Source organism: Megascapheus bottae, chromosome 36, assembly GCF_031878675.1.
Source record: "Megascapheus bottae isolate mThoBot1 chromosome 36, mThoBot2.hap1, whole genome shotgun sequence".
In the NCBI taxonomy this organism is placed as follows: Eukaryota; Metazoa; Chordata; class Mammalia; order Rodentia; family Geomyidae; genus Megascapheus; species Megascapheus bottae.
In genome coordinates this window covers 6096914-6121231 of record NC_143544.1, presented here as the reverse complement: position 1 = coordinate 6121231, position 24318 = coordinate 6096914, and the positions used below count along the sequence as shown (strand labels likewise).

General features: G+C 46.3%; 2 protein-coding genes across 7 annotated transcripts in view; one reads left to right on the top strand and one right to left on the bottom strand.

Moving 5' to 3' along the window:
• LOC150042311 (phospholipid-transporting ATPase ABCA3) overlaps nt 1-7110 on the bottom strand; it is a 38654-nt gene extending 31544 nt beyond the window's left edge. The window contains exons 1-4 of the mRNA XM_090324810.1: nt 7029-7110; nt 4333-4499; nt 2394-2474; nt 2042-2306 (exon numbers count right to left, since the gene is read on the bottom strand). Coding sequence (XP_090180936.1) covers nt 2042-2306; nt 2394-2447 — 319 coding nt within the window. The 5' untranslated portion in view covers nt 2448-2474; nt 4333-4499; nt 7029-7110. The remainder of the gene's footprint in view (nt 1-2041; nt 2307-2393; nt 2475-4332; nt 4500-7028) is intronic.
• A 6475-nt stretch (nt 7111-13585) lies between these two features.
• Nucleotides 13586-24318, top strand: part of LOC150042309 (ATP-binding cassette sub-family A member 17-like) — a 52783-nt gene continuing 42050 nt past the window's right edge. For 3 of the 6 annotated variants that reach the window (XR_016533650.1, XR_016533651.1, XM_090324941.1), the window contains exons 1-5: nt 13767-14479; nt 16654-16734; nt 18714-18975; nt 21812-21939; nt 23651-23813. Coding sequence is in view for 4 of the 6 variants with exons in the window: in XM_090324941.1 (XP_090181067.1) it covers nt 16681-16734; nt 18714-18975; nt 21812-21939; nt 23651-23813 (607 nt within the window). In the remaining 2 variants the exon portion in view is untranslated. Of the gene's footprint in view, nt 13650-13766; nt 14480-16653; nt 16735-18713; nt 18976-21811; nt 21940-23650; nt 23814-24318 lie in introns of those variants that run through there. The other 3 variants (XM_090324937.1, XM_090324938.1, XM_090324939.1) reach the window with 3 other exon arrangements.

Sequence of the window (24318 nt, the reverse complement as noted above, 5' to 3'; positions counted from 1 at the left end):
ACTTTCATGTGAAACTAGAGTGACTTTTGTCTTAGTCGAGAGACAGGCTGTGTAGACAAGAAGTCTCGGGTGATGGATTTTCCCTCTGCAGGATTCAGGTCGGGCTGTACACCAGGCTGGCAGCAAAGAAGTCACAAAAACTTGTGACAACCCTGGGCTGTGATCCACAGTCATAAACATCACGGCCTGTTTAACACTTGAAGCGTAGCCAGGCATAGTGGCTCACACCTATAGTTTCATCTACTTAGAAAGCAGAGATTGGGATGATCATGATTTGAGAAAAGCAGAAGGGTAGCGTGATCTCATCTCAACTACCACGCCGGATGTGTCGGTTCACATCTGTGATCCCTGCTCTGAAGGAAGAAGAGGGAAATATGGGCTCCAGCAGTGGAATGTCAACAGGTACAAGTCTTTGGGTTCAAACCCCAGTGCTACTAAAAACAAAAGCAGAGGATACTAACTTATACTTCCTAAATTATTCTCTGCTCCCCAAGTTACATAAAGAGCCTTATCATAATCTATTGAGACAAAGGAATACCCTGAAATTGCTGCTACCCTGAGCTCTACCTGCTCGAGGAGAACTGAGTCAACAGGAAGAGATAAAAGGGAAAAGGCAAAAGGTGAGTAGGGTAAAAGACAAAACAGGAAGATAAATTTGCTGAGGGCAGGGATTGGAAAAGGCACACATTTCCTGGGCGGCTCCCTCGACAGGCTCTTTGAGCTGCCCCTTGAGACCACAGAAAAGGTCCTTGGTGCCGTGCACTTGAATCAGGCTCTGCTTTTGTAATCAATGACCTTTCCTTGACTGGGTCCTCTGAACTCCTCTGTTGGCACTGGTGTTGCTGCAGAACCTGGCATGGCCAATGCTGCCACATATGAGACCTTCCACATTGAGATTTGGGGTTGTTGGACCAAACAACCAACCAGAACTGCTGGGTGCAGACACAAAACTGCAGCTTTTTCTTTTCTTTTCAGTACTGGTGTTGGACTTCTTGCTATTGCAGCAAAAGCCCTATCACTTAAGCCATGTCCACCCCATCCTGGGGGCCATAATATTTTTGTATTTTTTGTAATATTGGGATTTAATTAAGGACCTCACAATAACTTGGCAGGTGCTCTACCACCTTGCCTCTGGACCTGTTATTGTTGAGACAGGGTCCTGTTTCCTGCCAGGGCACACAGATGCATGTCCTGTGATCCACCTGCTTTTGTTTTCCCCTTATTTCTGGGATGACAGGTGAGTGCCACCACACCCAGCTTCCCTGCCATGGAGACCATGGAGATGGACTCTTGCCGACTTTTCTGCCTGGACAGAAAAGCCTCCAGGTAGCATCGGCTAATAGGCATGCACACTGTCCCTGGTTATAGGTTGAGAAGGATTCTCTCCAATGTTTCTACCCAGACTGGCCTTGAACTATGATCCTCTCATTTTTATCCTTCCTAATAGTTAGGACTATAGCTTGGGCCATGAGGCCTTCTGTTTTTGTTTTTGTTTGGCCAGTTCTGGAGCACAAACTCGGCCTGAGCACTATCCTTGGGCTTTCCTCAAGGCTAGCACTCTACCACTTGAGCCACAGCACTACTTCTGGCTTTTTCTGTGAATGTGGTACTGAGGAATCAAACCTGGGTCTTTGTGCATGCTAGACAAACACTCTAGCACTAGGCCAAACTCCCCACCTTGTAAGGCTTTTTGTTTGTTCATTTGTTTGTATTATTTTTTTTTGGTCGGTCCTGGGGCTTAATCTAAGGGTCTGGACTCTGTCCCTGAACCTCTCTAAGCTCAAGGCTAGTACTATACTACTTGAGCCCCAGCACCACTTCCAGCTTTTTCTGTTTACATGGTACTGAGGAATAGTACTGGGGGCGTCATGTATGCTAAACAAGCAGTCTACCACCAAGCTACCTTACCAGCCTGGAGTGTAACTTGTAACTGGGTCTTTCCTGCATGGTGGAGCCCAAATCACACAAATCCTCAGCTCAAGGTTACAAAACCTCAAGGAATAGAGCCGGCAGAGCTCTAGCCAGGCTCGTGGGACCTCACCTCTTATGTTGATCTCCAGTGCCCTTTTCACGGTCTCAGTGATGGATCTGACAGCTTCACTGTGGGAAGGGACATACGCAAGTTCCCAGGTGCCCTCTGGCCGGGGGAAAGTGAAGAACAGAGGCAGCTCCTGGATGGACTGGCTGGGGTAGACAGTAGCGTTGGGCACATTTTCTGACTGAATCTTCAAGCGAAGCCAAATCAGGATCCCAGAAAACAGCAGGGGCAGGAAGAGCTCCAGGACTGTCACCAAAACCTTCCGTTTCTAGAAGACAAACAGCCACGACATTGATGGAGAGCTCTCTTCCTGAGGGCATCCAGACACCCTGAGCACCCCTCCTTGGGGACCCACCTTCAGAGTATAGTTCTTCCAGAGTAGGAGCGCCAGCTGTCGCAGCACCCCCATCCTTCCTCCAGTGGGTGCCAGCACAGGCTGTGGGTCAGAGGGCAAGCGATGAAAACCTGCACCATTGGTATCCCTTCTCAACAACCCTTCCTTTCCTTTCTACCATGGTAACCCCACACACCTTCACAGTGAATGGGCTCTGTCCCATCCTGACTCCTAAAACACATGCTATTCCATAAGATGTCCAGAGATCATGTACTCTTTGGGAATACTAAGAATCTGATGGCTTGCCCTTGGTAGCAACTCAAGTCCGACTCCTTGGACCAGGCTAGCTTCAGACCACAGTCACCCTCCTACTCCTCCAGTATAGTTAGGATTATAGGTAGGTACTACCATGGTCAGCTTGGTTTTGTTTTTTAGGTCCTAGACTGGGACTCAAACTCAGTACCTGATCCTTTTGTTCATTGGCTAGTGCTCTACTAATTAAGCCAAGCCTCCAACCACAGCTTGTTCTTTTTTGTCCAAACCTGGCTTCAAACTGTTTCTCCCATGTCTGCCTGTTATAAGCACAGCCACTGGACCTGGGAACCAGTAATATGCTTTTTTTGGTCATGGGGCTTGAACTCTGGGCTTGGGTGCTGTCCCTGAGCACTTCAGCTCAAGGCTACTGCCCTATCCCTTGGGCCTCAGCCCCACTTCTCATTTTCTAGTGGTTAACTGGAAATAAGAGTTTTATGTTCTTTAGTGCCAGGGCTGGCTTTGAACTGTGATCTTCAGATCTTGCCTCCTGATCTCAGCCCAAGGTTACAGGCATGAGCTATCGTGCCTGGTTAGCAAGATGCTTAAAAAAAATGAGCACTTGAGCCAGGAGCATGACTTACTGGTTGAGTGCTTGCCTAGCATGCACAAACCCAGGTTTGATTCCTCAGTACCACCCACATAGAAAAAGCTGGACATGGTACTGTAGCTCAAGTGGTAAAGCTCTGGCACTGAGAAAGCCCAAGGACAGTGCTCTGGCCCTGAATTCAAGCCCAGAACCGGCACTGTGACTACTGTGGTGGTGTTTAGCATTTGATCAGTATTCTTCAAATGATCCCTGTAGTTAATGCATATTTGTCATTTATTAGCAAAACAGGCTTATGGAGTCCTCCTATCTGACTTTCTTTATTTTCAACAAACACAGAGCTGTCAAAAGATAACAGAGAGAAGAGATGATATTGTCCTAGCTACTCAGAGGCTCAGATCTGAGGGTTGAGGTTTGAAGCCAGCCAGGCAGGAGACTCCTTTGGTTGTTGCTGGCCATGGGACTTGGACTCCAGGATTGGACTCTGTTCATGAGCTTTTTCACTCAAGGCTAGTGCTCTACCACTTTGCACCACAGTGTCACTTCGATTTTCTGGTGGATAATTGGAGATAAGAGTCTCAGGGACTTGTCTGCTGAGGCTTGCTTTGGAATCATGATCTTCAGATTTCAGCCTCCTGAGTACCTATGATTATAAGTGCTGAGCTGTAAAACTCTTATCTCCAAATAACCACCAGAAAAATGGAAGTGTAACTATGGCTCAAAGTGGTAGAATGATAGGCTTGAGCAAAAGAAGCTCAGGGACAGCACCCAGGCCTAAAGTCCAAGCCTCATAACCAACAAAAATAAAAGTAAAAACAAAACAAAAAAAATAAAACCAGATGATCAAGAAGACCAGCCATTTTCATCTTTATCAATTACCCAAAGGTAATATCACCAAGAAATTCTCTATTATATCTATCTTTACATCTGACAAACATACTTGGGGAAAAAATACATCAAGAGATTGTTGAACACGATGATAGCAAAAAAAAAAAAGAGCTTAAATTTATAAAGATACCTGTCAATTTAGAGAAATTCATGTTACTAAATTTCAAATATAAGAAATAAAGATACTGAACCGGAAGTTCATTCACTGCTAACCTGTTAGGGAAGTAGGAAGGTGAATAAATCCAGGTAAAGCTGGAGATGATGGTGGTCAGGACAGCGTTCCAAAAGCCTCAGGCATGGAGGCACAGGCGCCCAGCCCTAGTGAAGGGGAGAAGGAGAAGGAGCTGGAGGGGTTCCTGTTCCTCATCCAGTGCTGAGAGCTGCAAGCACGCAGAAAGGAGCACTTTCTAGCTCAGTGTCCTTTAAGTGGAGGAGAGTCTTACTGAGTCACTGTGGGAGAGTTTCAAGTAGTTAATCAGGGCTTATACTAACCAAACACCCTCCCTCAGAGGGGCTAGGGAAGAAATGAATGACTCATCCGTTAGTGAACACAAGCTACAGTTACCAGTGTGACCCTGGAGACTGCAGAGGAAGGGGTAAGGGACTGATTTTTTTTGAGGGAGTGGGGGGGGGGGTCAGTCCTGGAGCTTGCACTGTCCCTGAGCTGAGCCACAGTACCACTTTCGGTTTTTTCTATGTATGTGTTACTGAGGAATGGAACCCAGGGCTTTATGCATGCTAGGCAAGCACTCATTAAGCCACACACCCAGCCCCCGAGGGGCTGATTTTTTTTTTTTTTTTTTTGTCGGTCATGGGGCTTGAAGTCTAAGCTTGGGTATTGTCCCTGAGCTCTTCAGCTCAAGGCTACTGCCCTACCCCTTGAGCCACAGTGCCATTTTCTGTTTTCTCGTGGTTAATTATAGGTAAGAATCTCATGAACTTTAGTGAACTTTAGTGCCTGGTCTGGCTTTAAACCATGATCCTCAGATCTCATCCTCCTGAGTAGCTAGGATTACAAGTGTGAGCCTGATTTTTAAAATGACCTGTTGACTTTGGCTCTGGTCAGTTGAAAATCATCTCCACTAAGGTTCTTTTTTCTTTTTTTTTTTTTTTTTTTTTTTGGCCCCTTTCTCTTTCTGGCCCCGCTCGCTCCGGCCCTGCTCGCTCCGGCCCGGCTAGGCCCCCTTTCTAGCTCAGGCCCTGCTCGCTCCGGCCCCGCTCGCTCCGGCCCAGCTAGGCCCCCTTTCTAGCTCAGGCCCCGCTCGTCTTTTTTCTTTAATACTAAAAATATTGCCTTTAAAAATAGATAGTGGGGCTGGAGGCATGGCTCAGTTGGTAGAGCACTAGCCAATGAATGAAAGTGTCAGGATCTGAGTTTAAGTCCCAGCTCAGACCAAACCAAAACAAAGCATAAAAACCTGAAAGTAAACAAAAATAGATACAGCTCCCGATATGTAGTATCTTTCAAATTTTATGCTTTCACGCCAGGTGGAGTGGTGAATGCCTATAACCTTAACACTTGGGAAGCAGAGGCAGGAGGATGGTGAGTTCAGCCTGGACTATACAGCAAGACCCTGTTTCAAGAAAATTTTTTAAGTACTTCCAAGGGAAGTCAAGCTGTTTCCTAGCTAACTTAAAAGACGCCTTAAGCTGGGCGCCGGTGTCTCATGCCTGTAATCTCAGGAGGCTGAGATCTGAGGACTGAGGTTCAAAGCCAGCCCAGGCACTGACAAAAAAAAAGATGCCTAAGGGTTTGGGGATTTAGCTTGGTGGAAAAGTACTTGCCAAGGCTCTGAATTCAGTCCTTAGCTCTGGGGGGGGGGGGGGGGAAAGATGGCTCTTGCCAGGAGCTGATGACTCATATCTATAATCCTTTCTACTCAGGAGGCTGAGATCAAAGCCAGCCTGGGTGGGAAAATCCATGAGATACTTATCTCCAGTTGACCACCAGGAAACTGGAAGCATCACTATGGCTCAATGTGGTAAAGCACTAGCCTTGAGCAAAAGGACTTCAGGCCCTGAGTTCAAGGCCTGTGACCAACAACAATTAAAAAAAAAGCCTCTTTTTTAAATTTATGAATCTAAATTGTAGACTCTATTAGCAGTTCTATTTTGTATGTTAAGTACAACATGATAAAATATGGGTACTATCTGAAGAAAGATAAAGTAATTTGAGATGTTATTAAGTAGCAGTTTAATAAATTATCTCAATTATTTAAAAATTAATTAAGGTTGGAGATGTAGCTCAGGGATAGAGCATATATAAAGTCCAGGTTCTATTCCCAATGTTAAATAAAGAAATAAAAATAATGTGGAAGAATATTTTTTAAATCAGCTGCAGACAATTAATAAAACAGCATGACTTAATGACACACTAAGGCCTGTGGTTTATGAAAGGTTTCCAGAAAGGGTAGAGAACCTCTAGTGGAGGCCAATCCAGATGGAGAGATGGATTGGCTAAGATAAACTTCTTCCCTCCAAAAAGACAGAAATATATAAAGCTCACAGTTAAAGAAGCTTTATGGGGCTGAGGTCGTGGCTTAATGGTAGAGTGCTCAGCTAGCATGCCCTAAATAAAGCCTTGGGTTCTATTCCTCAGTAACACATACACAGAAAAGTCTGGAAGTTGCCCTGTGGCTCAAGTGGTAGAACATTAGCCTTGAGAAAGCCAAGCTCAAGGACAGTGCCCAGGCCCTGAATTCAAGCCTCAGGACTGGCAAAAATTAAATTAAATAAAAAAAAAAAAGAAGCAACTTTCTGGTCAGAGAAGTAGATGGCTTCCCTTTCTGGAAGTCTGTCCAGAAAAAAGACACCCCTTCCTGTCTACCCCCATCCACAGGCCCAGGGCAGGGATCCCTCCCTCAGTCCATCTTCCTGCTGGGGCCACAGAGCCAGCTTCAGAAACTGACCTGAGCCAGGCAGAGGCAGGGTGGTGGCAGGTCTTCCTCAGGGCTTCGGTGAACTGGCTTGGTGGTGGTGGTGGTGGTGGTGGTGGTGGTGATGGTGGTGCTACACAGAGGACTCTGAGGGTGGGGCCAGCGAGCCTCCGGAGTGCAGCAGGGTGAACCTGGGGTGCAGGAGCACTGAGGCCTCATGGGATACCAGCAGGGACCTGGAGCTCCGGGACATGACTCTCTGGCACCTTTTGGAGAGATGGAGGGTGCTTAAGCAGAATTTGGAAAATTACTTCAACACACATCTTACCAAGTTAGAAAAGAAAGGCACAACATGAGTCATAAGCATGCTGCTGCAAGAGAGCAGATCTCACAACAGAGAGGTCAGACTTACAACACACATGCCTGAGTGGAGCCTGGCTCTCTCCTGGTACACAAAGACCTACAATGCTTGTGTATCACACCCTTGCATCGTCCTCAGCACCCTGATCCAATGGCCTCCAAGTGTGACTCTGGCTCCTGCTCTCATCAACCTTGATAGAGTAAGAGCAACAGGAAGTATCAGCCCAGGAAAGGAAGTCAACGGGTCAGGCTTAGCACCTTAAGCTGACCATTGCACTGCTTCATCCTGCTATCCAGTGAATAGCCTTCTAATAGCTCCTAGATGTAACATAGTTTCTCTTTAGCCCCACCACTGCCTTGGAGATTTCCTTTGCTCCTGTGCCCCCTACACCCTGTTGGCTTTGTCCATGCCCTGCCTTATCTGAAGAGTCAGTGAATACTAGCTACACTTGGGTCTGTTCCATTTGGGCTAAGGAATTTAAGGGAGGAGACCCTGAAATTACAAAATCTGCAAAGTTTTCTGGTTATAAGAGCCAATGTACACCACGGAAGGAAGTTCTAAGTTCCTGAAAACACTCTCCACTGGGGCGGCACAGAGAGTCCTCCGTAGTGATCCAGGACTGGCCCCAGGGGTGCCAGCTACCCCCAGGCAAACACAGAGACCCAACCACCTGTGAGGCAGCCACCTCTTCCCAGCAAGAGTGCTCTGGGAACTCGTCACTGACAAAGGCTCACTTTGCTCCCCGGAACAAAGCCAGGAAAGGAAGCCAGATCCCTCTCCATCCCACTAAAATGCCTGTTTACTTACTTTTTAAAATATTAAACATTACTCAAGTCATTGAGTGTTTCAGTGTTTGTTAAATGAGTGTGTACTGTGAACTGATAATTTCTGAGAACTCTCTTGGAAGACCTCTCAAAATGGTCTTTCCCATAACTGCTGTTAGCTTGGGGGCTGTGGGTTGTGCTGGGTCAGAAGCACTAGGACAGCAAACTTCAGGAATCCCCAGTGCTTCCACTTCTTTCCTTGTCTTGGGGTGGGGGCTGTTTGTCCCTTAGCTTTTCTGCTCAAGGCTGACACACTACTAGTGTTCTACTTTTTTTTTTTTTTCCCTTCTAGATAACTGGAGATAAGAATCTCATTGACTTTCCTGCCTGGCTGGCTTAAACTCAGCCCTCAGATCTCATCCCCCTGAACAGTGAAGATTATAAGTGCAAACCATGGATGCTCACACTTTTATTTTAAATTCATGTGCTAAAATCTGTCCCTTCAAGGAAAAACTGACAATATGTGAGAGTTGTAACTTTTCCAAATAATCTGTGCCAAGAACAATGCGTGTATGGAACATGTATGTATGGAGATGTACTATGGCTTAGATCTGAGTGCTCCACCAAAGAGCCATGTATGAAAGGTGGGGTCCCCAGCCCAGCTCAGCATTACTGGGAAGTAGCAGAGACTTTCTGGAAAGTAGTAAATGCTTTTAAAAGGTTCCATGAGAGATTTTAGGTGATTGGAGGCATGTTCTTATAGAAAATGGGGATCCCCACCTAGCAAGGACGACCTCTCTCTCTCTCTTCCCTCCCTCCCTCCCTCCTTCCCTTCTCTCTCTCTCTCTCCCCCCCCTCTCTCTCCCTCTCTCTCTTCTCCTTTCCTTTTTCTTTTTTGTTGGTCCTAGGGTTTGAAATCAGGGTCAGGATGCAGTTCTTGAGCTTTTTCGCTCAAGGTTAGGGCTCTATCACTTTGAGTCACAATGCCACCTCCAGTTTTCTGGTGGTTCACTGGAGAGTCTCACAGACTTTCCTACCCCAACTGGCTTTGAACTTCAATCCTCAGATCTCAGCTTCCTGGGCAGCTAGGATTCAAGGACTGAGCATAGACACACACCTGGCTCATTTTTTCTTTCTTTTGGGACCTAGTCATTAGGAAAAAAAAAATCAGTTCTGATACACATTCATTCCCTGCTGTGCTATGCTGCCTCACTACAGGGCCCTGAAACAAGGTACCAATGGACGGAAATCTCTAAAACTGAGCCAAAATAAACCTTTTCTGTCTCAAAGTTGATATAGCTCGGGTATTTGGTAACAGTATTATGACACGCATGAATACAAGATGTTTTCATTATTATGCTTCCAAAGATACTTCAAGAGTACTATCTAGCCAGGTGCGGTGGCTCATGCCTGTAATCCTAGTTACTCAGGGGACTGAGATTTGAGGATCGTGGTTCAAAGCCAGCATGGGCACTAAAGTCTGTGAGACACTTATCTCCAATTACCTCCAGGAAATCGGAAGTCGTGTTGTGGTTCAAGGAGCAGGGTGGTAGCCTTGAGCTGAAGAGCTCAGGAACAGTGCCCAGGCCCAGAGTTCAAGTCCTACTACTGGCAGAAAAAAAAAGAGTACTATCTATACAAATATACCAAAAAAGGCCTTGGAGACCAGAATTTCTACCTACCCTGATGGTCCCAAACACATACCAGCCCCAATGCATCATGAGTGCAGGTGCTGGCATGGCTGGAGAAAGGGAAGGAAGTGAGTATCCTGACCCAGAAGCATAGCCAATGTGTCTTCACAGGCATAGGTTTCACCAAGAGTTTATAAATGGGATGTGAACTTGAACATATGACTTTGATTTTTTTAAAAAGCAATTTATCTACTAGGTTTTATACAATTTGTATGATAGAAATTAATCATGGAGCTAGGAATGTGGCTTGGTGGTGGAGTGCCTGCCTAGCATGCATGGATGCCTGGTTACATTCCTCAGTACCACATAAACAGAAAAAGCCAAAAGTGGTGCTGTGGTTCAAGTGGTAGAGTGCTATCCTTGAGCAAAAAAGCTCAGGGACAGTGCTCAGACCCTGAGTTTAACCCAAGGACAGGCAAAAAAAAAATTAATAATGTTTACCTCACATCTTATTTCTTTAAAGCTTGTATTTGTATATCCACATGTAACTGTATTTCTATGTTCATAATATGTCAGGACAATAGTTTAAAGTCAGGCAAATCATATGAAAATCTATTTTAATTGTGTGCATATATATATATAGTGTACAGGGGAGGTTTAAAGACAGCTTATTTACACAGTGGACCTTGTATACGTTAGGCAGGCACAAACTTCCAAGCTGCCAGGTGTGAGGCTGGCTAGCTTGCTCTACAGGTTGAGGTAGAGACCTGGTTTTGTGGGGTACACACTCACCTCCATCTGGTTTGTCCAGGTCAGGAGGCACTAGTTTCCCTATAATATCAAGTTCCTGGTGGGGTTTGGAAAGGTGTATTTTAGGCCAAATAGATGGACCAAAGGGAGCTCTAGGGAACAAGTTCTACAGAATCTGTGTGGCTGTCTGCTTTCCTCTCCCTTGCCGCAGCCTCAGTCCTATTCCCCATTCAGGCCACCATGCTGCCTTCCTAGGTTTAGTCAATGAGGCAATCAGAATCCTCAGAGAGGTAACCATGGATTTTCTGCCACAAGCACGGCCCCGAGGAGCTCATTACACAGCTCCTGTAAAGGTGCCTAGTAGCCTGTTGACTCCAGGCTTGGAGCTGCTGCAGGAAAGTTCTTTTATCTCCTTATGTAGTGTTGGCCCTCAGCATTTAGCCGCTTGAACTATCATTCACATCTGGCTCTACCAGCTCAACCTCTATCATTTCCCAGCCCACTTCTAATGCCAGGATCTCTGTGAGGTGGTCTACTGATAAGCCTGGTGTGGGAGTTTTTCATCTTGGCCACACAAAAGAATCATTTGGGCTTGCTTTCAGAAAAAGGCTGATGTTTGATCCCTATCCTAGCCCCAAAGTATTTGGGTTCTGGTGAACATTTACCCAGGAGATTCTAAAGTACAACCTGGGTTCAGGTTGGAAGTCATCCTCTTCTACCTCTGGACACTTGTGGCAATCTTTTCTGGATGTGTCATGTAGCACTTATTTTACTCTGTTACCTGTGATTACATAATTTCTTTGGAGGCATTCTCAAGACACCAAGAGTAACAACCATGTCCACCAATCCCAGGAATCACACCTAGGGTTTTGCCTACTAGAGCAGTGATGGGCAGGCCTCAGTTCCAGAATGTTCCTCTGGGCTCAGAAGCAAAGGAGCCTCCTGCCATTGCAGAAAGCTGGGTTGAAGGGGAAACTGTCGACTCATGAGTCTGAGTAGGGTCTTTCCAATTATGATCAAGCCAATATAGGTTCTCATGAGACTTCCTGGCCAATGCAGTACTGCAGAAGGCTAGTATCTTGCTCAAATCAACTTCCCTCTCACACTCCAAGACAGGCTACTCTATCAGAATGGTAGTAGATCACTTTAGAGATGGGTGGAATAGAGAGAGGTCACCGTATTTGCCGTATTTGTCAGATATAGCAAGCAAGGGTTCGTTTTTGTTTTCTTTCTTTTTCTTTTTCTAAGTGTAGGCGGGGAAGAGTCCCATAGCATGCATTCTAACCAATTTCCTCCCTTTCTCTTACATGTCCCATGAGGCAAGCAGTCTAAAATGGTCGTCTTTTCAAGTTTATACACATTAACGTAAAAACTTTCCGAATGAGATATGGTTGCTCAGGAGAAAAGAATGCCACTCGATCCTTTAATCCCTGACTGAGGATCACCATACCACTCACGCTAGGGGCATCACTCGGGTGCCCCAATGTGCGGGCAATGCAAACACCTTACTTCAAGTAGGCTGTGAAGCAGATAGGCAGGTAGATAGACCCTTTGAGCCAAGCTCTCCATGGGGCCACGTATGGGGAAGGCAGCGGGGCACTCATGCCTGCAGCACACAGGCCGCTGAGGAAGGCAGCTCTGCCCTCGGGGGCTGACATACACCTGGCCCTGGACACCCAGGGACGTAGCCTTCATGCACCTGCAGGCCAGTCCCATCAGTGGAGTCTCGCACATGGGAGGTGCCCCCCCATCCCACCACCGCCCCCTCCATTCGGAGGTTCGCTAAAGGGAGAAGGGTGGAGCACCCCAGCAGTGCAGCACCCCACCCCGCACAGCCCCTGGGTGCGGCCCAGAGCGCGGGGCGGGCCTGCTCGCCGCATCCGGGGGCGACCCGGCGCGGCCGGCGAGGGCTGCGGCTCTCGGTCCACCTGCTGGGCCGCCACAAAGGACCCCGCAGCGTCCCGGGCGGCCGGACCTCGTCCTCCAGCGCGCCCCGCACCTCCCTGCCCGGGTGGCCGACGCCCGGCAACACCCAGACCTGCCAATGCCGCGCCGCGGGGCGTACCTGCCGGGGGGCTGCGCGGGGCCCGGCCGGGGGCGCGGCCCGCCAGGGTGGGAAGCAGCCGCGAACCGGGTCCCGGGGGCACTCACCGACCCTCGGCGCCCGCGCGGCAGCAGCAGGCACGGACCTCTCCAGAGCCGCCCTCCCTCGGCCTCCCGGTACTCGCCCCAGCCTCGGAGGGGGAAAAGACTGTGGCCGGCGGTGCCTGCGGCAGGGCTGCCCAGCGCGGAAGGGCGCCCGCGACCCGCGCCCCGCGCCCGGCCCCCGCTGACAGACACGCCGGGCGGCTCCGGCTCCTGCAGGGGGCGCGCCTGCTGGCGCGCGTGCGCAGTGAGCCGCCCCTGCAGGTGCCGGATCAACCCTGGCCGTCTCAGCCGCGCCAGTGTTTACGCGCCTGCGCAATGCCTGTGCATGGTCAGGTCCAGCAAAGGTGTATGTCCGCGCACGCGCGCGTGCGTGTGTGTATGTGTGTGTGTGCATGTGTGTGTGTGTAAGAGAGGGGGGTGGACCCACGCCATGACGCGTGCGTCCCTAGTACCCTCAGGCCTCTGCATGTGGCACCTGCACAGTGTCCCACAAATGTCGCCCACGTCCGCCGAGGTTCGCCCCCCCCCCCACCTCCACCCCTCGCGCATCATCTCGCGCGTGCGTAGTGCGTAGCACCTGCGGTTCGCGGAGCCCCTCTCCGCGCCTGCGCAGTGTGGTGCGCCGACGTCGGAGTCCCACGTGCGAGGCGGAGCGCGCGACGCCCAAGTGGCCGAGCCGGGCGCGGCAGGGCTGACTGGAAGGAAGGTCTTTGGACCCGGGCCTCGCGGGGCAGTTCAAGGGGTCGCAGCGGGGAGTGTTTACTCTCTCCATCTCCCTTTCTTCGGTTCCTTCCCGGTCCCCTCGCTCCTCCCGTCACAGTAGGGCCGGCGGCCGGGGCCGCCCCGGGGCGGGAGTCGGCGCGCGGTCCGGTCAGGGTCAGGCTGGGTGCGGTCGCCGGGCGGGCGGAGCGCGGTGAGGTCGGCGCGGGGCCTACAGTTACCCGGGGCGGGGCTCTGAGCGACTCGGTGCCTCGCCGGGCGGCGTGAGTGCGGTGACCGGGTGAGTGAGGCTCCGCCCGCCCGGTGTGGAGGCTGCGGAGGCCCCGCCACGCAGCTGGACGCAGCCCGGGCGCCGAGCGTCCTGCCGGGCTCCCCACGCCGGGCTCCCCACGCCCGGCCCCCGGGCCTTGCGCCTGATCGCCGACGGCCTCACCTCTCTCTGAGGTTGGGTCGTGGTTTGGTTAGCTCTGCGGAAAGGACCTCGACCTGACAACGCCTCAACTCCTAGAACTCCCGATTTAATTTGTAAATCAAGGTTGGAGGTGCTTTCCCTTGACGAGAAGGGAAAAAAAAAAAACTAGAATGTAGGTTCCTTTCCTAACTGGAAAGATGGTTCATGGAAATAAAGTAGTTTGTGTCCCTACAGGGTGGCATCAGATACAATTGTATTTTTTTTTATACTTGAGAAACAGGATTAAAAAGAGAGGCAATTTTCTTATCAAAATTTTGTCTTGTTTTGGTGGTACTCTAGCTTGAACTCAGGGCCATAAACTGTGCTGGGCAGATGTTTTACCACCTACGCCACAATCTCAGAGTTTTTAAATCTTCAAGTATGTGTCTACTAACACTGCTTTCTCCTTAATTTATCAGAGTGCCTACCCTGTCCTGGGAATTTAGCAATTAAATGGACAAAAAAAAAAAAATCCCTGGCTTTAGGGATCACACATGTAGTAGGAAAATCAACTGAAACAACCAATGTCCAATTGTTTAAAATTTCTAAGGCTAACTGGTGTGGCTTACACCTATAATTCCAGTTACTGAGGAGGGAGAGATCAGTTTGATCGTGATTTGGGGCCAGCCCAAGCATAAAATTAAGAAGACTCCATCTCAGTAAGTTGGATTTGTGAGCATGTGTCTGTAGTGCCACCTAATGGGAGGCCATAGGTAGACAACAGATGTCTTTCTTTGTTGGTACTAGGGATTGACTCACTAGGACCTTGCAATTACAAGCCTTTTACCACATCCCAGCCCAACATTTTTTTTTTTTTTTGCCAGTCTTGGGCTTGGACTCAGGGCCTGAGCACTGTCCCTGGATTTTTCTCAAGGTTAGGGCTCTACCACTTGAGCCACAGCACCACTTCTGGCTTTTTGCTACATATGTGGTACCGAGGAGTCGAACCTGGGTCTTCGTGTATGCTAGGCAAGCACTCTACCACTAAACCAAACTCCCGGCCCCATTTTTTTTTTTAAGAATTATTTTTCCAGTATTTTCTTTTTTGGTACTAGAAATTGAACTCAGAACATCGCACTTGCTAAGCAAATGCTTTGCCACTGAGCTATATCCCAGCCCAGTAGGCCATAGGTAGAAGGTTCATAGTCCAAGGCTAGCTCCAGGCAATAATGAGACTATCAGAAAAAAATTTTAAAAAAAAAAGACTGGGTTCCTGGTGCAGAGCTGAAATAGGTGACTCATCCATGTCAACATGGGAGGGTAGTGTATACTTTCATCAGGTAAAGGAAACGAGTGTTGCAGCAGAAATGTATTTAGTAACAGCACCAGGGCCTAGGTCACAGGAGTAGGGAAAGAGAGGAAGTGAAGTAGAATCAGAACATTAAGAAGAACTATATCTCAGAAGACTTTGTGCGTAGTTAGTGTGTCGTCGTAAGGCAAGACTTTCTGGAGGGAAGTGGGAGCTGTAAGAGTTTGGAATATAGGGGTAGATGTGATCCGAATGGATGCTGGACACTTGTTGCTGCATGGAAATTGGATTGCAAGGAGAAAAGGTAGATGGAAGGGCAGCACTTGCAAAGGCTGTTACAGAAATTCAAAGATGCTAAGAATAAAGATGATATTTTTTGTTTGTTTTTGTGGGCCATGGGGCTGCTAGTCAGTCTGAGCATTGTCCCTGAGCTCTTCAGCTCAACCCCACTGCCTGTTTTCTAGAAGTTAATTGGAGATAAGAGTCTCAGGTCATTTTGTGCCCGGGTTGGCTTTGGACCTTGATCCTCAGATCTAAAACACCTGTAGCTAAGATTACAGGAAAGAGCCACCTGAGCCCAGCAAAGGTGATATTTCAGTGGTAGGGCCCTCAGGATTTGCTGGTGAATTAGATTTGGGCTTCAGAAAAGTCCATGAGTAATCCTGTATAATTCAGGGGAAGGAGATGATAAGAACAGAGGTGGGAGGGACAGTGGGACAACCTGTTTTAGAAGGAACAAGAATGACCCTGTTCAGCCACATCAAATTTGAGGTAAAGCATGGTGGAGTTAGGTGTTGGGGATTAGAGTTCAGAGCATGTTCCAGGCTGGAGATATAAATATAGACATCATCTGTATGTAGATGTATCCTTCCCCAAACCGAGTGAGATCACTTTTGGCATGAGTGTTGCTGCAAAAGAGAAGAGTCAATAGACTTAAACCCCAGAACATTTTATTGTTTAGAGACTGGGGAGAGGGGAGAAAAATCATCCTAAAAGACTGACAAAGGGGGGCTGAGAGTTTGGCCTAGTGGTTAAAGTGCTTGCCTAGCATGCATGAAGACCCGGGTTCGATTCCTTGGTACCACATAAATAGAAAAAAAGCTGGAAGTGGTGCTGAGGCTCAAGTGGTAGAGCTCTAGCCTTGAGAAAGTCCAAGGACAGTGCTCAGGCACTGAGCTCAAGCCCAGGACTGGCCAAAAAAAAAAAAAAAAAAAAAAAAGGCTGACAAGGGATATTGTAGAGTTAGGAGGAAAAGTAGTCCAGAATAATATTCTAAAAGTTCAAAAGACATTCAAGGATAAAATACCCCAGAACTTTTTTTTTGTGCCTGTTATGGCACTGGAACTCAGGGCCTAGGCACTGTCCTTGGACACTCTTTTGCTGTAGACTAGCACTCTGCCACTTGAGTCACAGCACCACTTCTGCCTTTTTCTGTGTATGTGGTACAGAGTAATCGAACCTAGGGCTTTGTGCATGCTAGGTAAGCACTCTACCAGTAGGTCAGTCTACCAGTAGGTCACACTTCCAGCTGTCCCCAGAACTTTTGTATTATGTATAATATTTCCTCCTTTGCCTCCTGACTAGGGGTGAGCCTCCACTTCAGCTGGAAAAATGACAGTGTCCAAGAAGTTAAAGCTTCTTCTCTGGAAAAACTTCGTATTAAAGGTGTGTGGAGCATAAAACCTAAGAAAATAGCATAATGAAACCTGGTTTAAAAAACCAACAGTGAGCCAGGAGCATAGCCTAGTGGTAGAGTGCTCCTAGCATGCACAAAGCCCTGGGTTTGATTACTTAGTACCACATACACAGAAGAAGCCGGAAGTAGTGCTGTGGCTCATGTGGCAGAGCACTAGCTTTGAACAAAAAGTATCTAAGGACAGTGCCCCGGCCCTGCATTCAAGCTACAGGACTAGCTATAAAAAAGGGCGGGGTGGGGGGTGGGGTGGGGGGGGGAGTTTGGCCTAGTGGTTGAGTGCTTGCCTAGCATGCTAGAAGTGGTGCTGTGGCTCAAGTAGAAGACCACTAGCCTTGAGAAAGCCCAAGGGCAGTGCTTAGGCCCTGAGTTCAAGCCCCAGGACTGGCAAAAAAAAATTGAAAAAGAAAAGTTTGCAGGACATCCAATTCAACAGAAAAAAAATTGCTATGGTATGGTGCTACACATCTGTCACCCCAGCTCTGATGGATCACATAAATAGGAAGATTGTAGTCAAAAGCCAGCACTGGCTCAATCTCAAAAATAATCAGAGCAAAAAGATAGGAGGCATGGCTTAAGAGGTAGAGCAAGTATGAAGTATTCCTAGTAACTAAGAAGCACTGAGTTCAAACCTTAGACTTTAGTAGTTAAAATAGGGAGGATTGGGAGGAAGGTAGTAGAGTGGTTAAAAAAGGATAATATAGATGGTGTATATTTGGTCAAGTTATATACGTTTTTTTTTGTTTGTTTGTTTGTTTGTTTTTTGCCACTCTTGGGCTTGGGCTCAGGGCCTGAGCACTGTCCTTGGACTTTCTCAAGGCTAGAGCTCTACCACTTGAACCTCAGCACCACTTCTGGCTTTTTTTCTATGTATGTGGTACTGAGGAATCCAACCCAGGTATTCATGCATGCTAGGCAAGCACTCTACCACTAGGCCAAACTCCTGGCCCTATATATGTGTTTTTAATGATCACCATGCAACCACTTTGAGCAATCAATTGATGTTAATATTTTTTTGCCAGTCTGGGCTTGGGCTCAGGGCCTGAGAACTGACCTTGGGCTTTCTCAAGGCTAGAGCTCTACCAATTGAGCCACAGCACCACTTCTGGCTTTTTTCTATTATATGGTACCGAGGAATGGAACCTGGGTCTTCATGCATGGTAGGAAAGCACTCTACCACTAGGCCAAACTCCCGGCCCCGTGTAATTTTTAAAGGTATAGTTATCCATGGAGAAGTTATAGATCCTTAAAAGTGCTTGAATGTTTAGATTGTTTAATAATAATGGGTTAACTAAAAATTAAGAACATTATTTGTAAAGGGATCTTTTGCTGGAAATCAGTCATATTTCCATAGTACTTCTGTTGAAGCTTATTATTTTTTTTTGCCAGTCCTGGGCCTTGAACTCAGGACCTGAGCACTGTCCTTGGGTTTTCTCAAGGCTAGAGCTCTACCACTTGAGCCACAGCACCACTTCCAGCTTTTTTTTTTTTTTAATGTATATGGTACTGAGGAGGAATCAAACCCCAGTCTTCATGTGTGCTAGGCAAGCACTCTACCACTAGGCCAAACTCCCAGCCCTGAAACTTATTATTAAAGATGACATTATTGTCCCTGATTTTTAGTTATTACTGTTATAGATAAGTCAATATGGAGATATTACTAGCTAGTTCTCTTTTGTTGTTGCTTTTGTTGTTGTTGAAAGCCGGGACCCAGACTTAGTATCTGCTATTTTCTACTCATTGGCCGGCGCTCTACCACTTGAGCTATGCCTCCAACCCCATCTCGCTAGTTCTATCCTTTTTCATGTGTTGTCCAGGGAAGCTGAGAGAAATCAAATGAGTAAATAAATGGAATAAAGTTATAAAAGGATTCTTAGTGGAAGAACATTTAACACAATAGTTATCTGCTCTTCTGTTTTAGGCTAACATGTAGCTTTTGTTTTTATTTTAGAAGCGGAAGACTCTCATAGCAGTCCTTGAAATCTTGATGCCATTACTCTTTTCTGCTCTTGTGTTGTATCTTCGTTTCAACAGTGTGCCAAAAGAAAGACCTCGTATTACCTACTCCCCGGTTAATGTCAATTCACTGCCAGAATTCTTCTATAAATATCCAGTGAAAACTAAATTTCAACTGGTTTATATTCCTTCCAAAAGTGAAACTTTGAGAGCTCTCACTGAAATGGTGGAACAAACCTTTGACGTTGAGTTTGAAGGTTAGACGCAAGATGGGGTAAGAGTAGGGAGGGCATTTTTATGAATCAGATTTGGAAGTTATTTCCTGAGAGTTCTTTAAAAATGATTCCAAACCTGGGGTCTCCAAACCATACAGAGCCCATTGTGTCATGGTAATTAAGGAGAAGCTGAAAAAAACATTCTTACTGTTTCAAAGACCACAGACAGGCTCCAAGGTTAAGATGTTAAACCTTAAGTGTTCTTTTATTTTTGTCAATCCTGGGGCTTAAACTACCACTTGAACCACAGCTGTGACTTTTTCTATGTATATGGTCTTGAGGAATCAAACCCAGGTCTTTGTGCATGCTAGGCAAGCACTAGGCCAAACTCCCAGCTTTTAAGTTTTGTGTGTGTGAGGGTGGGAGGGGGGAGGAGGGGAGGTGTCAAGGGGCTTGAACTTGTCCTGGGAGCTGTCACTAAGCTCTTCAACTCAAGGCTACTGCCCTACCCCTGGGGCTGGGCATTGTCACTGAGCTCTTCAGTTTGAGGCTACCACCCTACCCTTGAGCCAAGCCCCACTTCCCCATTTTCTAGAGGTTAATTGGAGATGAGTCTCAGATCCTTCTGTGGCTAGGCTGGCTTTGAACCTTGACCCTTAGATCTCAGCCTCCTGAGTAGCTAGGATTACAGGCGTGAGCTCCCACACCACTTAAGTATTTGTTTTTAACTCACTATCCTGTGTTATTCACATTAACTAGAAGGTCTGATTGCCAAGTTACACAACAGTAGAAAGCGCCCAGATTCTGTCAGTCCTCCCTGCTTCTCTTCTTGTGGCATTGTAATCCAGTCTTCAGGTGGAGGCATAGAGGTCCTCAAAGGTCAGTAGGATTTGACCCATCTCCTGCTTAAAGCCATCAGTATCTTTCAGGACTCAGCCATGCTTTTATCCCCGGCTACATCTAGCATTCCTTTTCCCTGTGCTCTCTCACCCTGGCTCAAGTGGTCTCTTGGAACCAGCCATTCCCTCTGATCCTTATATTTCAGAGGAAACCACTCCTGTGAAAGCAGCTAAAAAACAGGTTCTTAGTTTCTTGCCTTTTCCTTTTTGTCCTTTATTGAACCTGCTTGACATCTTCTCAGTGGTTCAATAAATGCTTAATCCCATACTCCCTAGCTTTCTGAATATTTATCTGCCTTTCCCACTGGACTCCACCTCGACATGGCAGAGGACAGTGTCTGTTTTGGTTATCACTGTGGCTCTTATAGTGCCTGGCACATAGTGGCCCAGTAAATGTTACTAGAACAAATCAGTGTGATTAGGTGGGTACAATTTTTCCCAAGTGGGGCTGGGAATGTGTCTTAGTGATAGAATGCTTTCCCAACATGCATGCATGAAGCCTTTTGTTGGATTCCTCTGCCACATAACAGAAAAAGCCAGAAGTGGTGCTGTGGCTCAAGGATTGAGTGCTAACCTTGAGCAAAAGAAGCTCAGGGACAGTGCCCAGGCCCTGAGCTCAAACCCCAGACTGGCAAGAAAGAAAAAAAAAGTCCCAAGTGTTAAATCTACAAAAGAAATGTATTCTAAGTTACTTTGTTACATATGCTATTACAAAAATATTCGGATAACACACAGGTTCTAAAATGAAAGATCGCTCATCTCCAGCTCTTGTACCACTCAACATGGACAAGTATCACTTAAGGATCCTCACTTGTACAACGTGTGAGAACCACTCATTTGGATGCTTGCAAAGCATCCAAACAGTGTTAACCACACATAGCCAAGTAAGGACTAGATTTCAGAGAGAGGAATTAGTAGTCTCACATTATAAAATAACTACCAAAATAGTTCAGTTTGTCTTTTGAAAGACAGCTTGAAAAGTATTCACAGGTAGCGTGTCATTAGTAGATTGAGGTGTGTGTGTGTGTGTGTGTGTGTGTGTGTGTGTGTGTGTCTGTGTGTAACTTCTACAAATAAAACGTAGGGGCCTGGAGTTTGTCTTAGTGGTAAGTGCTTGCCTAGCATGCACGAAGATCTGGGTTCAAGTCCTTGGTACCACATACATAGAAAAAGATGAAAGTGGTGCTGTGGCTCAAGTGGTAGAATACTACCCTTGAGGAAAGCCCAAGGACAGTGCTCAGGCCCTGGGTTCAAGACCCAAGTCTGGCAAAAAAAAAAAAAAAGTAAAATTCAGATTATAAACAAGCCTTGGAGGAATAAAACAGGATTTAAACTTCCTACAAAAGCAAAGATTAAAACAAGAAGCTATAAGATTTTACTTAGGTCACAGGACTTAAATTACTTCCTTTCTCAGAATTACTTCTTTGATGTCTCAAGACCTGCCAGAAGTTCCTAGGATCACTACAGATGTCTCAAAAGTTCTGAGCTAAATAACAAGAGTTATGTCTTTTCCTTATGTTTTTTTTCTGTTTTTTTTTTGTATGTTTGCAGAATGAATGAGCTAGCAAATGGAAAAGAAAACTGGCATTTAAATCATAGGTAGAATCAGGTGCTGGTGGCTCATGCCTGTAATCAGGAGGCTGAGATCTGAGGCTCCTGGTTTAAAGCCAGTCTCAGCAGGATGGCAGGAAAGTCCATAAAACTCTTGTCTCCAATAAAGTACTAAAAGAGAGAAGAGTGAAGATGTGGCTCAAGTAGTAGAGCACTAACTTTACACATAAAAGCTCAGGAATAACACCCAGGCCCAGAATTCAAGCCCCAGGACACTATATATATATATATATATATATATATATATATATATATATATATATATATATATATATATATATATATATATAATCATAGGTAAAGAGGGTTGGGCTGGCAGCATTTGCTTTCAAACCCATCTACTCACTGATTAGATTTTTCCTCTCTAGTTCTAGGATTTTCTTCAGTGCCCTCATTTGAAAGTTACATAATTAAGGATCCCAAAGCTTTCTACGCATTGGTGGGAATTGTGTTTGGCCATAATTTCAGTGACAGCAAGGAACCTTTGCCACTTGAGGTAAGACAATCGTTCTGTAACAATCTTACTGTTAGACTGATGGAGAGTATGGGTCAATCAAGCTGATCTGCCTCTCTCCTTTCCTCTGTGGTAGCTTTGCCACCTATTGTACAACTTAGTCTGTATAGTACCAGTTTTCAGATTTTTGTTTTGTTTTGTCTTTTGGATGGATACTATTATTAGCTTGCATTAGCTATACAGGGGAGGATTTTATTGTTGCATTTCTGTACATGTATATAATACATTCCAACCACTCTTACCCCCATCACTGTCCATTCCACTTTTTCCCCTTCCCATAACAATTTCAACAGGTTCTCATGTGTGTAATCCTAGTTTCTCAGGAGGCTGAGATCTGAGGATCGAATCAAGGTTCAAATCCAGCCTGGGTATGAAAGTCCATGAAATTCTGGGAGCTCAGGGACAGCTCCCAGACCCAAAGTTCAAGCACCATGACCTACTTCCCCCCCTAAAAAAAGAAGTTGCAAACAGTCTATTTCTTTGTCAGTCATGCTGTCCCTGAGCTTTTCTGCTAAACGCTAACACTCTACCACTTTGAGCCACCATGCCACTTTCTGTTTTCTGTAGTTAATGGGAGATAAGTGTCTTATAGACTTTCTGCTGAGGTTGTCTTTAAACCCTGATCCTCAGAACTCGTCAGTTTCTGAATCCTCCAATCTTCCTGTTAGAATCGGAGTAGCTAGGATTACAGGCACGATCCACCAGTGCCTGGACCAAAACAAAAATCTGTTTCAACTCTATCCTCTTTGATCTCAGCTTTCAGACTGTTAAAAGATATTTGTTCTGAGGGCTGGGAGTTTGGCCTAGTGGTTAAAGTGCTTGCCTAGCATGCATGAAGACCCGGGTTGGATTCCTTGGTACCACATACATAGAAAAAAGCCGGAAGTGGTGCTGAGGCTCAAGTGGTAGAGCTCTAGCCTTGAGAAAGTCCAAGGACATTGCTCAGGCCCTGAGCTCAAGACCAGGACTGGCAGAAAAAAAAAAAAAAAGATATTTGTTCTGAGCAGTCCTCTAACCAGAGGGTAGGATGATATATGTTTACTTGCTGGATTATAGAAACCAGTTCTGTAACTCTTCAGCTATGCAACCTTGGGAAAGTGACTAGAGTTTCTGGGCCTCCGAGCCATGACTAGGATGATGGGGTTAAAATAAGTGCTTCACTTACAGAGTGGGTATGAGAGTTCGATAGCTTTAAGCCTATTTAGTGCTAAGTACAAATCCCATAAGGATTAGTTATCTGCTATTATTAATCTTACAGACAGACTTCCCATATGTGTTGTGTTTTTACAGCTTTCATGGAGTTAATAAAAGAACTGCACTTTACAATCACTTATTAGTTCTAGGCACATTACAGACATCGCATATTCCTATAGGCAACCTATGAAGAAGGGACTGTTAATATTGTCATTTCACTGATGAAGAAACTGGAGCAAAAAGATTAACTTGTCAAGTGTAAGATAGCTTTTCCGTAGGAAATTGGTGCTTGGATCCAAGTAGCATGGCTGCAAAGCACTCGTATCTTCCCAGACTGGTCTCAGGGATAATTTTCAGAAACATTAATAGAAGATCGCTGTGACTACATGGCCTCAGGAGGGATACCTGCCAGTATGGACTTTGCCTCCTGTCATAGCTACTGTCATTGCTGGATTTCTGGATCTCATGACTGAATTTATTTTCTCTTTATTCTTAATAGGTTGAGTATAGCTTACGTTTTAGTCACATTCAGAGGAACTTTTTATCTTTGAAGCATGTGTATTTTCAAGCTGACTTAGAAGGCTGGTGCACATCCTTTCTTTATCCTCCTAACCCAAGCCAAGAACCCCGGGAATTTACATATGCAGATGGAGGAACCCCTGGTAAGGAAACTCTAAAACCCGTGCCATACCATGACCACAGTATTGTATTGTTGCACATAAATGTGATGGTATTTTTTTTTTTTTTTTGCCAGTCCTGAGCTTGAGCTCAGGGCCTGAGCACTGTCCTTGGACTTTCTCAAGGCTAGAGCTCTACCACTTGAGCCTCAGCACCACTTCCGGCTTTTTTCTATGTATGTGGTACCAAGGAATCCAACCCGGGTCTTCGTGCATGCTAGGCAAGCACTTTAACCACTAGGCCAAACTCCCAGCCCCATGTGATGGTATTTTTATTTTTATTTTTATTGTTGCCTCAACACTTGTAAGCTGGCCATTTGAAGCAGTTGAGGGAGTTCATTTAGAAATTATGGCACTAGGAGCCGGGAGTTTGGCCTAGGGATAGAGTGCTTTCCTAGCATGCGTGAAGACCCGGTTCAATTCCTCCGTACCACATACAAAGAAAAAAAACAGGAAGTGATGCTGTGGCTCAAGTGGTAGAGCTCTAGCC